The sequence below is a fragment of the Trichosurus vulpecula genome, chromosome 2 (genome assembly GCF_011100635.1).
Source record: "Trichosurus vulpecula isolate mTriVul1 chromosome 2, mTriVul1.pri, whole genome shotgun sequence".
In the NCBI taxonomy this organism is placed as follows: Eukaryota; Metazoa; Chordata; class Mammalia; order Diprotodontia; family Phalangeridae; genus Trichosurus; species Trichosurus vulpecula.
In genome coordinates this window covers 93,584,704-93,601,750 of record NC_050574.1, presented here as the reverse complement: position 1 = coordinate 93,601,750, position 17,047 = coordinate 93,584,704, and the positions used below count along the sequence as shown (strand labels likewise).

Sequence of the window (17,047 nt, the reverse complement as noted above, 5' to 3'; positions counted from 1 at the left end):
ATATAAGTAACTTTTTACATACAAAATATATACAGACTACATGGAAGGTAATCTAAGAGGGAAGGCATTAGCAACAGGGAAATTATTTAGGCCTCCTGCACAAAGTGAGATTGGAGTTAAGCCTTGAAGGAAACCAGGGAAGCTAAGAGATAGAGTTGAGAAGGAGAGCATTCCAAGGATGGAGGACAGCCATTGCAAAGGCATAGAATAGGATGGGAGATAGAATAGCAAATAGGCCTGTATAGCTGGATCATACACAGAGGGAAGTAAAGTATAAAATGACTGGAAAAAAGTAAGAGGGGGCAGGTTGTGAAATTTTAAATGTCAAACAGAGAATTTTGCATCTTATCCTAAAGTTTATAAGTCATCACTAGATTTTACTGCATTAAGGGTGACATGGTCAGCCCTAGATTTTAGGAAAATTATTTTGGTGGTTGAGTAAAATTGGATTGGTGTGGAGAGACTTGAGGCAGGATGATCAATCAGAAGGCTATTGCAACAGTCCAGGTTAGGGGTGATGAGCATCACCTTCATCATTTCTTTTTTATCTATTTAAATTTTATCATTTTTATTTAATATTTTAGTTTTCAACACTGATTTCCACAACATTTTGAGTTACAAATTTTCTCCCCATTTCTACCCTCCTCCCCATCTCTACCCTCCTCCCCATTCCAAGATGGTATATATTCTGATTGCCTCATGCCGCAGTCAGCCTTCCCTTCTGTCACCCTACTCTTCCCCCCACCATCCCCTTTCCCCTTATGTTGTTGTAGGGCAGGGTAGATTTCTATTCCCCATTCCCTATGTATCTTGTTTCCCAGCTGCATGCAAAAACAACTCTTTTTGAGCATCTGCTTTTGAAACTTTGAGTTCCAAATTCTCTACGCTCTTCCCTTCCCACCCACCCTCCCTAAGATGGCAAGCAATTCAACATAGGTCACACATGTATCATTATGTAAAACATTTCCACAATACTCATGTTGTGAAAGGCGAACTATATTTCCTTCCATCCTATCCTGCCTCCATTATTCAATTTTCTCCCTTGACCCTGTCCATTTTCAAAAGTGTTTGCTTTTGATTACCTCCTCTCCCTATCTGCCCTCCCTTCTATCATCACCCCTTTTTTTATCCCCTTCCCCTTACTTTCCTGTGGAGTAAGATACCCAATTGAGTGTGTATGTTATTCCCTTCTCAAGTCAAATCCGATGAGAGCAAGATTCATTCCCCCTCACCTGCCCCTTTTCCCTTCCAGCACAACTGCTTTTTCTTCCACTTTTATGTGAGATAATTTACCCCATTCTATCTCTCCCTTTCTCCCTCTCTCAATATATTCCTCTCTCACCCCTTAATTTTATTTTTTTACATATCATCCCTTCATATTCAACTCACCCTGTGCCCTCTGTCTATATATACATGTATTCCCTTCAACTACCCTAATACTGAGAAAGGTCTCATGAATTACACACATCATCTTTCCATGTAGGAATGTAAATAAAACAGTTCAACTTTTGTAAGTCCCTTATGAATTCTCTTTCTTGTTTACCTTTCCATGTTTCTCTTGATTCTTATATTTGAAAGTCAGATTTTCTATTCAGCTCTGGTCTTTTCATTGAGAAAGATTGAAAGTCCTCTATTTTATTGAAAATCCATATTTTGCCTTGGAGCATGATACTCAGTTTTCCTGGGTAGGTGATTCTTGGTTTTAATCCTAGCTCCACTGACCTCAAGAATATCTTTCCAAGCCCTTCATTCTCTTAATGTAGAAGCTGCCAAATCATGTGTTATCCTGATTATGTTTCCACAATATTGAAATTGTTTCTTTCTGGCTGCTTGCAGTATTTTCTCCTACACCTGGAAACTCTGGGATTTGGTGACAATATTCCTAGGTGTTTTCTTTTTGGGATCTTTTTCAAGAGGCAATTGGTGGATTCTTTCAATTTCTATTTTACCCTCTGGTTCTAGAATATCAGGGCAGTTTTGCTTGATAATTTCTTGAGAGATGATGTCTAGGCTCTTTTTTGATCCTGGCTTTCAGGTAGTCCAATAATTGTTAAATTATCTCTCCTGGATCTGTTCTCCAGGTCAGTGGTTTTTCCAATGAGATATTCCACATTGTCTTCCATTTTTTCATTCCTTTGGTTCTGTTTGATAATATCTTGATTTCTCATAAAGCCACTAGGTTCCACTTGCTCCTTTCTAATTTTTAAGGTAGTATTTTCTTCAGTGGTCTTTTGGACCTCCTTTTCCATTTGGCTATATCTTCTCCTCATTTGCTTTTTGGAGCTCTTTTGACATTTGGGTTAGTCTATTCTTTAAGGTGTTGTTTTCTTCAGTGTTTTTTTTGGGGTCTCCTTTAGCAAGTCATTGATTTGTTTTTCATGGTTTTCTTGCATCTCTCATTTCTCATCCCAGTTTTTCCTCTACTTCTCTTACTTGCTTTTCCAAATCCTTTTTGAGCTCTTCCATGGCCTGAGAGCAATTCATATTTTTCTTGGAGGCTTTGCATGTAGGCTCTTTGACTTTGTTGACTTCTTCTGGCTGTGTGTTTTAATCTTCTTTGTCACCAAAAAAAGATTCTATAGTCTGAGTCCTTTTTTACTCCCTGTTCATGTTCCCAGCCAACTACTTGACTCTTGAGCTTTTTGTCAGGGTATGACTGCTTTTAGAGTAGAGAGTACTTTGTCCCAAGCTTTAGGGGCCTTGCGCTGCTGTTTTCAGAGCTACTTCTACTCCACAGTCACTGCAAGCTCTGCCACACCAGCGCTCCTCCTCCCCCAAGAACTGCCAACTAGGACTGCAATCCAGATCCAAGCAGGGCACAGCAAGAGAAACTGCCTCTGTGCCCACAAAGTGCTCCTTGCACTCCCACTCTGATCAGCTGCTAGATTCCTCCTACCTTGTGAGCCAGGGACTCAGGAAGCAGCTGATACTGGAGCTCTGGAAGCAGCCTCAGCAGCTTCCTGCTGCTGCCACTGCCACTGCGGCACCACTTCCGCCCCCTCCAGGGATGGGGCTGGACCACTCTAAACTCAATCCCGCAGTTTCCCACAAACCTGCTCTTTGGCATTTGTGGGTTGAGAAGTTTGGTAACTGCCACAGCTCAATGATTCATGGCCATAAGGCCTGTTCTGGCCAGCTGACTCCAAGTCTGGTCTGTCCTGGCATGGCCCATACTGGGCTGCGCTCCGCTCCTAGCACCGTGCAATAGACCCTTCCCAGAGACCATCCAGGCTCTCCTGGACTGGAGACCTGTTTTCCTCTGGTATTTTGTGAGTTCTGCAGCTCTAGAATTTGTTCAGAGCCATTTTTTACAGATGTTTTGAGGGATTTGGGAGAGAGCTTAAGCAAGTCCCTGCTTTCCAGCTGCCATCTTGGCTCCAGCCCCCCCCCCCCCTTCATCATTTCTTACAGCCTAATCACATACCATAATTTGTTTAGCCATTCTCCAACTGAAGGGCACCCCCTCAGTTTTCAATTCAATCTAGATATTTCAAAAAAATAATTTTAAAAAGTAGGAATAAAGAAAATACAGCACTGCCAACTTCAAAATAAAGTAGTAACCATTAAAACTATTAGGTACTTGTCCCTCCAAAAACTGGAAAAGTAAATCAGAGAGTGGAATATAATAAATAAGCAAGACCTATAAATTACCAAGCACAGGAGGCAGGTGTTCAGTTAGCTTAAGAACGTGAACCACTGGGTCAAGACTCCACTCCTTATTTGAAAAGAACTGTTGGGAAAACTGAAAAGTACTGTACTTTAGTAGAAAATAGGTTTAGACCAGCTGTCTGTGGCATCTATTTCATGAGAGGCAACCTGGCATCATGGACAGAGACATGATCTAGAAGTCAGGAAGACCTGGGTGTAAGTTCTGCACAATAGCTATCTGACCCTGAGCAAGTCATTTATCCCATCAGTTCTCTAGGCAATTCTAAGACTATAGGTTGCAGAAAAGGTGGTTACCTCCATAAGTAGAAGGAATTTACTCACCCAAGGATTCTCTATACCAAGGAGATCATAGATTTGGTCCCTATAGTTTATGCTATGTAATAAAATAAGTTCCAAATGAATATACAACCTAAATATAATAGATCACATCATTTAAAAAATAAAATAAGAATGTACTTTTCTCAACTATAGCTAGAAGAATTTTTAACCAATAAAAGGGACAGAGGTGATCAAAAGAGAAGAAATTGAGAACTTCAGATACATAAAATTAAACAGCTTTTGCACAAAAAAATCAGTGTAGCTATGACAAGATGGGAAACTATTGATAAAAAAATCTTTGCATAAAATATATCACAGTATATCCAAGATATACATGGAATTGACACCAGTATATAAGAGCAAGTGCCATTCCCTAGTAATTAGTGTTTAAAGTGTATACATAGGTAGTTTTTAAAAGAAGAATTACAAACTGTCAACAACCATATGAAATGATCATCCAAATCACTAATAAAAAAGAAAAAATATAAATTAAAATTATTCTGAGGTTTCACATTATAGCCATTATGTTGATAAAAATGGGAAAAACTGGAAATCTATATTGTTGGAGGGACTGTAGGAAGATCAGCACATTGTTGGTAGAGTTATAAATTTGTCTAATTGTTTTATAAAACAATTTGGAGTTATGTAAGAAAAGTCATGAAACTGTACAAAATCTTTAACCAGAGAGCCTACTACTGACAATAGGATGCCATAAAGACAGAAAGGTCGTATATGTACAAAAATAATCAAACTGGAAACAACGTCCATGCCCAATGATTAGAGAATGAATGAATTTTAATATAGCAATGCAATTATTACAACAATAGAAGTAATATATGAACAAGTCAAAGCTTCATCTATGGTCTTCAAATGGAAGCTGGATGACCCCCTGTCAGGGGTTCTCGAGAGGGCTCTGCAATTTCCCCAATGTGATCTAGCCTTGCATCCTCCTCTGGTTTCAATTCATTTCCTTTCTGCAGATAATGATAATAAAATAAATGTTGCCACCATTCAAGTTTAGTGATTTGGAAATAACTCTTTATTAACCCATTTATCTGCCTCCATGAACTTGGACCAAAAACATGCCAATATAAATAGTTCGTAATGGATCAATTTAAAAATAATTATATAGTGTGAGAAAATGATGGAATGTGGTATTCTAAAAATTTGTTCTCAAAGTCTTCAACTTTCACAGATTTTTCTTCATATGGGGTGTTTCATGCTTCAAACTTTTCTTCTGTTTTTTTTTTAGTTTTGTCCTTTAAAATAATAGCAACACATTTATATGTATGAAAGTAATTCCTGTATATACGGGTGTATGCATATATCAGCAATATCGAAGTTCTCTAGATATGAAGACAACATCCTCTAAGAACAGCACAAAACGTGCTCTCCCAGGAGCTATTATAGCTACAAGAAAGAAAAGTCTAGCTCAAAATAACTACAGTTATTCTCTTTCCAGTTTACAATTTTTATTTTGTGCTACCAATAGATCTTCCCTCAAATCCAGCTATGTATATACTATTCATCCACAATTTTACACAAGACTTAGGTCTCTGTCTTAAGGTATTTCAATAATTTATGTAGTTTTATTCTCCTTGGACTCAGGCAAAACTAGGAATATTAGATAGATTGAAAGGGGTTGATAGGTTCGTAGATTTTGAGGAAGTGGAGGCAGTGAGTATCGTCTATTCTTCCTAGGAGTTTGGCAGTAATGGGAAGGAGAAATATCTGGTTATAACTTGAGGGAATGGCAGGGTGAAGGGAAAGGTTGTGTTCTGAGTTGTGGTGATGGTTTTATTCATTTAAAATAGGAGAGACCTGGCATATTTGTAGGATGGAAGAAAAGACCCAGTGGAGAGGAAAAGCATGAAGGTGCATGAGGCAGGAAGAATAATCTATAGATCATGGAGGAAGCTGGAGCGGATGGGTTTGGGGGTAAATGAATTAGCTTTTACAAGAAGAATGGGCACCACTTTCTCAGAGACTCAGGGAAGGAAGGGCAATGATAGTAGAGGGAGTAGAGAACTAGATAAAAAATGAAGGGATTAGATCAATCAAGCATTTATTAAGCATCTACTATGTGTCAGACACTATCCTAGGCACTGGGGATATGAAGACAAAGATGGGACAATTCCTGCCCTAACAGAACTTATATTCTATTAGTGAAACGTTTACATTTACAAGTATGTACAAAATATATATTACAAGATAACTTAAAGGGAGAAGCATTAATTAGCAGCTGGGAAGTGGGGTTAGGAAAACCCTAATATAGAGAATAGCAACTGAGCTGAGCTCTAAAGGAACTAGGGATTTTAAGAGGTGGAGGAGTGCATCAGGAAGGGGGCAGGTGACAAAGTATACACAAAAATGGGAGGTGGTATGTCATGTTTGAGAAAGAATAAGGACAGTTTGGCTGGGTATATAAAAGGGAGTAATATATCATAAATCTGACAAGCTTGGCTGGATTCAGATTGAGTGAGGTAGTGAAGTGGCCCAGTGGATAGAGTCCTGGGCCTGGAGTCAGGAAGACCTGAGTTCAAATGCGGCCTTAGATGCTTACTAGCTGTGTGATGGACTCTGGGAAAGCCATATAACCTCTTTTTGCTTTAGTTTCCTCATCTGTAAAATGGGTCTAATCATAGCACCCACCTCCCAAGGTTGTTGTGAGGAGCAAATGAGGTAATGACTATATAGCATTTAGCACAGAGCCTGGTACATAATAAGCACTATATAAATGTTAACTATTATTATTACTGTTATTTTAAAAACCAAAGGATGGTATATATTACCCTAGAGATTAAATAGGGAGCCACTGGAATTTACTGAACATAGTAGGGAAATGACCAGACCTGTGCTGTAGAAAACCACTGTGGCAGATGGCTAGAAGATGGATTAAATAGGAGAAACTTGAGGCAAAGAGGTCAATTAGAAGGCTGTTTAGATAATCCAGGCAAGAAGTAATGAGTATCTAAAATTCTCCACTTACATGAGTGGAGAAAAGGGGACAGAGATGAGAGATGTTCTGCAAATAGAACTGATAAGATTCACAATTGATTGGTTATGTGGGGAGAGGGAAAGTGAGGTATCAGGGATGACACCGGGGTTGATGCCTCCATCTTCACAGTAAAGTAGGAGGTGAAAGTTATTTGCTGAAAATAAGGAGACAGTAGAGTTGGAGGGTGGAGAAGATGAAGTTACAAGAGAGTCAGGACCTATGAAGAACTAGGAAATATCACTTGGTCAGAGAATAATGAGTAGACATTTAAAAATAAAACATATAGACACATATTGCATATATATGCGTAAAGACATATACATATCAATCCTTCACTACCCAGTCATTATGAACTTTTCTATACCTTCTCCTTTTGTCTCCTTCTTTTCCATCTCCTGTTTAAGTCTTTCATTTCCAAATTAAAGAGATAGAGACTGGACTAGTGATTTTTCAGGAATGCCCCAGGGAGGAAAGGTCAGCATCTTCTCAGAAATTTATAGGCTTAGAAAGTTGCTTAGAGCACTGAGTTAACTAGAGTTAAAGGACTTAGCTATTGTCACACAGTCAGTGTGTATCAGTGGTAGAACTGGAACCCAATTCTTTAAGTTCTATATCATAGCCTCTTTCCTCATTAAAAAAGATGATAAAAATGAGGATTTATATGTGTGTGTGTGTGTGTGTGTGTGTGTACGTACGTACATATATATGTATGTATATATATATATATATATATATATATATATATATATGTATAAATTTGCATAGTTTTACCTAAGCTTGTTTAAAAGAGCTGTCACAAATTGGAAACCAACACAAGCAAATGTTCTTAAGAAATTTTAACCATGAAAAAGTTGCCACAATGAGGAGGCTGAAAGAGCCCATAAACTGTCTCAGTCAGCAATAGCTTAATCATCTTGCCAAGCAAAAAGATGCCACAGCTAAAGCCACCAGCAGTTTAAAGTACAAGCTCATTTGCAAAACATTTACAGAGGAGAATAACATTGTTACAAGCACCCAACGGTGAATAACCTAAGAAGAAAACAAACCTGCAGAGAGTTTGGCAGGAGAGCTGGCTAAGTCAGTGTTTTCTACCTGTTTGTTTTACTTTTCACTTTCCCTTTTCTCTTTCCTAGTCCATGACTTCTCCTTTTTAACAGAGAATTGAATGGAAACTTACTTTCTTTAGATGGAAGGTTTTTGATCCCTGCTTCTTTTCTGTTAGTGGCTTTTCTGTCCCTGTCTGGTAGCTTTACATAAGAACAAAGGTGATTGGTGTTATTGACAGAGTCTTTTTGTTTCTTTTATTAATGTATATGCAAATCAGATGTCTAGTTGTAAATAGTTGACAATAAAGATTTGTTCAAGAAGAAAATCTCCTGAAGTTTTTTCTAAGGTTTTTTTCTTTTTGCATCAAATGTTTTTCTTTTCCTTCTGGGTCTACTCCTCCTACCTCCAGCCCTCATTATTTGTAAATTGGTCCATTTTCCTAAGAGTACACTTTTACCAATTTCTATGTGAAATCAATTATAATATCCATTAACAGGTTTATGCTCTAAAAATCTAACTTCCCACCTAAATGAAACTACTCATATCAAAGCAAAGAGCCTCTTGAAAATAACTGACTAAATCAAAAGACAGAGTTGGAAAAATAATGTAATATTTTCTTTCTGAGAATTCAAGTTCTGATTCAGTTTTCTTTTATTTCACTGTGAGAAAGTCCAAAATTAATATGTCTGGAAAGAAGAAAGGAAGCAATAAAATTTCAATGACGTTATTTGGAGCAAGACCTGGTACTTTGACACAACTAAAGGCTAACTCCAAAAGCATTCTTCATATCCTCTCATCCCTTTGATAATATCCCACAGCTTCCACTCATTTCCAATCTCTTGCTGCAAAAGGCCATGGTTTGGAGCAGCTCTGGAATGCAGCCATATAATGTCTTTTTTCCATGGACTTGGCAGGCAGGCACTGTTTGCTCCACCATGTAACGTCTTTCAGTGCCAGTAACCTTTATTTTATCTGTCAAATGTAGTTTTCCCCAATGTTGAAAGCAGCAATTTGCCAACCAGGCTTGGAGGCCTGTTTGATGGAGCATTACAAAGAGCAAAAGGGAAGGGTTTAAATAGATTTACTCCTCTAATTTCCTGAAAAGATGGCAGACAAATCTAGCCTTCTGATCAAAATCTTTTCTCTTTGCATTAATGTAACACACAAAAACTAGCACATATTACCCTGAAAAAGAAGGATGATATGGACAAAACAAAACAAAACAAAATGACCCTGTATTTCCTAGTTCTGTTCACTTCTATTGCTGCTCAGAATTCTTCGTGTTACTTCATAAGACAAATATTCAGTCTTAAAGTTGCTGTTTTCTACCACCCCTTTACAAAAAAATTTTCTTCCTGTTCTGTAAAAAGACAGTGAAGAACTCTTATTTCCCACTTTGCCAGTTCCTAACTTCTATAAATCAATTCTTAATATGCAAGAAGCATTCAAAACTCTTATTTCTATTTTGGTTGTTAGTGATAGAGTACTGGTATGCATAGTTAGAAATTTTACCCCAGTCCTTTTCAAGCTAGATATTTTGATTTATCACACGTTTTGCAAAGTAAACTTTTCTCCCCAAAATAACAAGAAATAAGAAATAAACCTACTTGCATTATTGAGTTTATTTGCTAGTTGTTTATTATGCTTTCCTGAATGAAAAAAGTGATGCACTGATTTTAAAGTAATGAGACTGATTCCTTAAGTGAACATCCATCTTATTAGTCATGCCTCTCCAAGATAACCTCCAACTTGAAGTCTATGATTTTATGATGATATGATTTATCTATCAAAAATAGTAATGCAAACACTGTGTTCAAACTGACCTCCATCAGTGGTTAGGAATGATAGTCCAGTCCAGAAATGTTAAACACAACACTCTCAAGTGCAGCCCTAACCAGATTGAAATGCAGTTACTACCTGATTTTAATGTGTTGATGTTTTAATAACAAAAGAAATATAGAAACGTGTGGTTTCCTAAGTCAATTTGCAACCTACAAGATCTTTAGGTATAGTTTAAAGGCCCTCGTTTCTATTTGAGTTTGACACCATTGTTCTAACTCTTTTTCGGGAGGAAACATTTCAGGGTGCCTGCAGATTTGCCCAAACCTATTAGAAATCACACTTCTGAATTTACCTAGAACATTTTAAAATTAGTTTAAACATGAGGATATGCTCCCCGAATGAGTGGTTTGGAATTTTTAAATTAAATTTTATGTTTTAATGAACAGAAACCTCCCTCACATCGCCTCACTCTATTGAAAACAGAAAAGATAAACAAATCCCTTGTATAAATACGCATAGTGAAGTAAAACAAATTCCTTTATTGACCATGTCCAAAAAATATGTCTTATTCTGTACCTAGGGTCCATCAACACTCTCTCAGGAAATGCATAGCATGTGTCTTCATTAGTCATGGATGATAATTGCATTAGTCTGAGTTCTTATAGCTTTTAAAGCTGTTTGTTTTTTGCAGTGTTGTTATTATATAAATTGTCCTTCTAGTTCTGTTTATTTCATTCTTCAATTTATATGACTTTCAAAATTGTTCATTTTTATAATATTGATGTTATAGAATAAATTGTTCTGGCTCTGCTCATTTCTGGCTCTGCATCGGTTCATATAAGTCTTCCCCTGTCTCGTTGAAATTATTTATTTCCTCATTTCTTACAGAATTTTCCCATGCCAATGACTTTGTAATGTATGAATAATTATATCTCATATCACCTCCTTCCTTTAAGTCCCAACTGAAATCCTATCTCCTACAGGAAGCCTTTCCCAGCCCCTCAATTTCAGTGACCTCCCTCTGTTAATTATTTCCTATTTGTCCTATATAGCTATATATAGCTCACTTTGCGTATATTTGTTTGCATGTTGTCTTCCCCATTAGATTGCAAGCTCTGTGAGGGCAGGGACTGTCTTTTGCCTCTTTTTGTAACCCTAGTTTTTAGCACAGTACCTGGCACATAGCAAGTACTTAATAAATGTTAATTGAATTGACATCAGTTGGGAGCCCAATACTGACAAGCCAGTTTCCAGAATTTAACTGTTAAGGAGCCTGCTTATCTTTAGGTGGCATCAAGAATATCTTTTTATGAATTATATCATTTGTAATTGACTTTGTAGTTGAAAGTGTCCACATCCAAAGGGGGAAGGAGAGTTATTTCGTGTATTTTGAATGACACCACATATTTGCTAGCCCAACAAATTAATGTTAGACCTTGTTTGTCTATATTAACCATAATATATGTACATAATGTATGTTACATATGTACATAATATATGTACATAATGTATGTTACATATGTAACATAATATATGTACATGCTTATAGTCAGTGACGTTATCTCATGAAATGATAGGTTTACCATTTTCTTCTTGTACACTCTTGATATTTAAAAAAGAAAGTTGTCCACTTTTCAGCTTCGGACTAGCAAACAATTGGTTCTATAAGTTAACTGTAGATTTCATGGGTCATAAACAAGGTACATAAATAAAATTATTATAACTGTCATGATAAACAATTATCAAGAAATAGCAGTGTTAGAAAATTCCCAGCAGAAATTGTTAGTGTAGTAGGTTTCCCACTGGCCAATCTGATTGCTTTGTCTGGCTTCAGGATTTTTCCCGGAGTGGTAGGTGTTGTTAAACTCTTGTGGTTGAAGATCTGATGTGGGAATTGATGCTGAGCTTTGTGAATTTGACTCTGGAAGGACCTCTAGTCCAACAACCCCCTGCTGGCTAAGGGGACATAAAGCTTAGCCTTATGCTTCAGATTTCTTTTCCTGTGCTGAAGAAATCACTTGAATTCACCAGTCCCTTCAATTTACTTTATTTCATCTTCAGTAGGATTATTTATTCATCCTCCTTTTTAATCTACTTGTCTTCTTTGACTGACATATACTAACCCCAAATGATATGCCAGTTCAGATACTGTTTCATGTTAAAATATCTAATACCTAATAAGGAATGTCATGTACCATGCCTTTCTGGTTCAGGTCATGGAACTGTGGATTAGATCAATACATTGTTATTAATGAGCCCTGATTTGTGTTTCTTTGTTATGGCCCTCAAACTTATCACACCTCCCACATATTTTGCTGACTTTTTGAAAGATGCTAAACCAGTCACATTCTATTCATTACCCATTTATCCTCCCCTCCTAGATTTATTTAAATCATTGAAACAACTAAGAGAGATTTGATGGAGAATAATTCAAAATGGAGGTAATTCCCATGACATAAAGCAGCAGTCTCCCAGGGTTGTCCGCAAATTCTGTACTATGAAGTGGACTCTGGTGCCCTTGAAAAATGTGTATATTGTCCATTAGCAATAATGGGAGGCCCTGAACCTGGGAAACTTACACTGAGGAGATGAGATCCCTCAGGATCTATTATTATTTTAATGTTTAACACGATGTAGAGGGGCTATAAAGGCTTTAAGAATGTACTAGGGATTAAAAATTGCCCTCCACAGAGCTTAGTGAAAATATGGAGGTATTTACCTTCAGAAACACTGAGTTTTTTCTCTTTAAAAAGATGATTCTCTCATTGTAAATACACACACACACAAACACACACACACACACACACACAATATGCACATATTTTGCAACAAGCTGTTACTGGGATCTCCAATGCAGCCCAAGCCACAGCTTCTGATGATGCCTCCCAACAGCAGGGTGGAGGAGAAGGAGAACTGGCATTTTCACTCAATAACTTTGATAAAAAAAATAATCATTGACCCTCTGAGCTTCAGTGAAGAGGTTTGAGACCTTCTCTTGAGGAGCACCTGGAGAATATCATCAGTGGAGCAGCCCTAATGGCGGATTCATCTTGTACTTGTGATGATCGGCAGGAACATATTGTTGCAGAGTCCAATGCAGTTCGACAGGCCTTACAGGATCCACTTTCTGAATATATGGGGAATGAATTGAAAGACATGGGCCACAGGGATCAAATGACTACAGCCAGAGGAATACTACAGAAAAACATTTCAATATTGTATACAGCTGCAGAGGCCTGCATTCAGCACCATGATGTAGCTGCTTATAAATCTAACAGGGACTTGATACACAAACGGTTGCACTAAGCTGGAATTTTTATGCTTGTTGCATACGTGTGTGTGTGTGTGTGTGTGTAGTTATGGTCTACAGTGACACAAGAGATCATTAGTTATGAATTTCAATCCTTCTCCTTTGAGCTTACAGTGACTATGTGCAGCTCATTTATCTTTGCCAGGCTGTGGCTTATCTTCTTTGCTTGTGAAATGGGCATCTTAATATAAAAGCCAAGCGACCTCCCATTTGTGACATGAAGTTTATAGGTTTCTGAATTCAACAGTAGAAAGGTATTTATTAATTCTTTTTTAAACAGGGAAAGAGCTGCTTCTGGAATCTGTGGACAAGGTACCCGTCCTGCTCCTGATGCTTACTCCCTGTCAGTCAACCATTTCCTCTTCCTAAGACTAGAGGTCCTCATCTCTAACATGAGAGTGTTCAACTGGATGGCTTTTTATGGCCTCTTAGATCCCTTCTAATTCTACAGTTGCTCTATGAAAATGACTATGAAGGGAGAAGGGAAGGGAAGAAACATTTATTAAATACCTACTATGTGCCAGACATTATTAAATACCTACCATGTGCCAGACACTGCTAAGTGCTTTACAAATATTACCTCATGTGAGGAAGGAAGAAAGGCTTTTGAACCCAGAATTTACTTTTCATTTATGATGACCAAGAGATGGTTAAAGCTTAGTTAGTATACATGGCTCTGAAGCTTATATTGGTGATAAAAATTCCAAACAATGAAAAAATGTAATTAGGTGTGTTGACCCAAGATTTGTTAACGAAAGCCAGAATACCTTAGTCTTCACAATGATTGGTTATAGTGGTTAGCTGGAGGACGACTAGAACAGAGGAGGAACAGTTGGCAGGAGGGAGACAAGAGACTGGTAAGAAATAAAAGGAAAATTTCTTCCCTTTCCCTTCTCTTTGGTCCCTCCTCCCCAGTACTCTACTACATTCAAAGTTTCTGTATCCTATAGAAAAGGGCCTTGAATGCAGAAAATTCATCCCTTTGACCTAAATGGGTCACTCTGAGCCAAAGACTACTTTCCTTTAGGAATCATGACTCTGAGTGAAGAGGAAACAATTAGATACTTATCATTGTGTTACTACATACATGACAATTTGACTTAGGAGGTGATTGTCTTTTGATTAACCAAGGACAGGTGTTTGCCCAAGGAGAATTTTTGCTCAAAGAGGGAAATGTATGCATTTCTGATTTCTAGGAAGTTACAGTGTTCTCTTCAACATTCTAATAGATCTCTCTTCTTAGATCCTGCAGCTTTAAAGGAAAAATAAAGTCATTTTATCTTTCCCCTTCCTCCTCATTCTTCTTTCTATTCCCTCAATATCATGTTTGTGACATCTTTGAACCAGCATAGGATTTAATACCCAGATCCCCCTTTTTTCTCAAAGAATAGTATCAGAGCTGAGCCTCTGCTGTTGTTCTATATTTTCTTCAGGGGTTGGAATAAATAAGCATTGATGGAAGAGGGTTAAGTTTTATGTCCCTTTAAGTAAAAGGTGATGATAAGTCTAGAGATCCTCCCAGAACAAATGTACAGTCACTCGTCTATATGACTCCGAACTGCCTCGGATGACCACTGGAGAGCTCCAACTTCCTGGCCCAGACATACTTTGAAAAATCCAGATGCCGTAACAAAGGCATCAAATTGAGCTGTTTGGCAGCCCTACTGTACTCAGACCTTTCTCTGGCAGTTGGCCAATGCATTGTTTCTGGTTAATTGGCCAGTATAGCAGACACTGTGGATGCCCAGAAAGTGCTTTCTGGATGGGTGTTCGCAAGTGTCAGAAGAGTAAACCTAGAAAAGCACATTCTAGTATATGTGCTCCTTTTTCTTTTTCATTAAAGGTACAGTGTCATTGTATTCCAGCCTGATATTTCCATTTCCGATTTCCAAAAAAAAAAAGCCCCTGACAATCCATCCCACTAGGGGGTAGATGTCTTCAAAAGGTCAAAGACAGATGCTAAATATTGATAGCAGCACTCTTTGTGGTGGCAAAGAACTGGAAACAAAGTGGTCGCCAACTGATTTGGGTTATGGCTGAATATACAGTGACATATAAGTACAACAGAATATTATTGTGCAGCAAGAAATAATGGATATAAGGAATTCAAAGAAACACATAGATGATTTGAATGAACTGATCCAAAGTAAAATAAGTGGGACAAAAACAATCCCAATAAATACAATACCTATAATGACATAGATACACAGAATACTGAAAGGAGGCTAAACTCTGGTAATTGAAAAAGGGGTGTCATCCCAGAGAATAGATAATAAAACATCCCTTCCTCTTATGAGAAGAGTCTGAGGACTACCAGGATAGATGGCCGTATTTATTATTTAAAGTGTTCACTGTGTCAGGTGTTTTTGCTTAACTTTTCATTTGTTATAAGAGATAGTTCAGCTTTGAGGAAGATAAGGAATATTTCCAGAAACAATTACGAACTAAAAACTAAAGATATCAGTAAAAAATTGTTAATGAATCTCTGGGGGAATTTGAGTTCGAGGTAAAAGGACTGATGTGTCTATTTTTGTTCCTTGTTCATTCCTAGGCAAGTGTGAGATTGGCTGGGCTTACTACTGCACTGGTGGCGGAGCAGCCACGGCCATGCTGCTCTGCACTTGGCTTGCCTGCTTCTCTGGCAAGAAACAAAAGCAGTACCCATACTGATAGTGCCAAGGATGGTGCAACGTGACCCAGGTGGGAAGGAATGAGCTCAGACAGATGAAGAATCAAGCACCAAGCAAGCTTGGAAAGATGGATTTATGGCTCTTATCTAACACAATGCTTATAACATATGATGGAATGTTCTTGAGGACATCATTTGACACAGGGTGGGGTAGGGAGATGGGAGGGAAGAGGGGGATTTATAAGAGGGATGGGTGATATGTAAGGGGGGAACATAAATGATGGACCAAAGTCTAAAGACGTTGTAGGGAATAAGATGCTCCCCCCACCCCTGAGTATTACTGGTCTGCTCTATAAGAATATGGCTGTACATGCAGGAAATTCTCTTTAGTTGTAACATTTAAAACTAAGCAAGACAGTATATTAAATGACCAGTGAAAGCAGTATTGTGTTGGAAGGCAGAGTAATCTCCAAAAATTCCCTTTAGGCTTGTCACTCCCAAAAGCACACACACACACACACACACACACACACACACACACACACATGCAAACACATATGCACATACTTGCACACACACACATGCAAACACATATGCACACACACAACATGGCACAGGTTAAAATGGAGATTTAGTCAATGCATTATTTCAACTTTCTTTTTCATCAGTTAAAGTTCAGTGTTATCCCATTATAAATCATACATTAATCCTAATTAATGGACCAATAAGCCACTTTATCAGTATTTTGTGTATCCTGCATAAGCTCCCTCAACATGTAATCACTGTTTATTCAGATTTTTAAAATTAAGCTTCTGTAAGTTCAGCATTCCACTAAGAATGCCATATTTTACACTATATATGCAGCTCCTGCTGCTGGAACTAATGACAAAGGGACAACTCCCTGTCCAGTGGAAGGATGAATTCAGTTTCTGATAGATAAGTATAAGGAGAAAACATTTGCTTTTGTTTCATGATTGTCATACTGTGTTGTATCCTCATTGTTTCGATATTCATTTTTGTAAAAAAAAAAGTGCTATTTTATGTTTGTATTTTAAAAGCTCTGTGAATAAATTTCTCTTTGATCAATATTTAAATGGATTGTAGAGTGGTAATTGGATGAGCTGATTTGCTTCTTTTATCCCCCAAATATGGCCTTTCAAATGAATAATCCCTATGAAATCTGTCTTCCTTTGAGTGGCCTCTGGGTCTCACACTAACATTCACTCCTTTTATACTGACAACCCTGAGTCCTAGCTGCCTACCCAGTGCAATTATCTGCTACCCCTGTCTTAGC

At 37.8% G+C, this 17,047-nt stretch overlaps 1 protein-coding gene across 1 annotated transcript in view; it reads left to right on the top strand.

Annotated features, from left to right (window-relative positions):
* LHFPL6 (LHFPL tetraspan subfamily member 6) overlaps positions 1-16,841 on the top strand; it is a 293,295-nt gene extending 276,454 nt beyond the window's left edge. The window contains exon 4 of the mRNA XM_036743017.1: positions 15,676-16,841. Coding sequence (XP_036598912.1) covers positions 15,676-15,794 — 119 coding nt within the window. The 3' untranslated portion in view covers positions 15,795-16,841. The remainder of the gene's footprint in view (positions 1-15,675) is intronic.
* Positions 16,842-17,047: the final 206 nt, after the last annotated feature.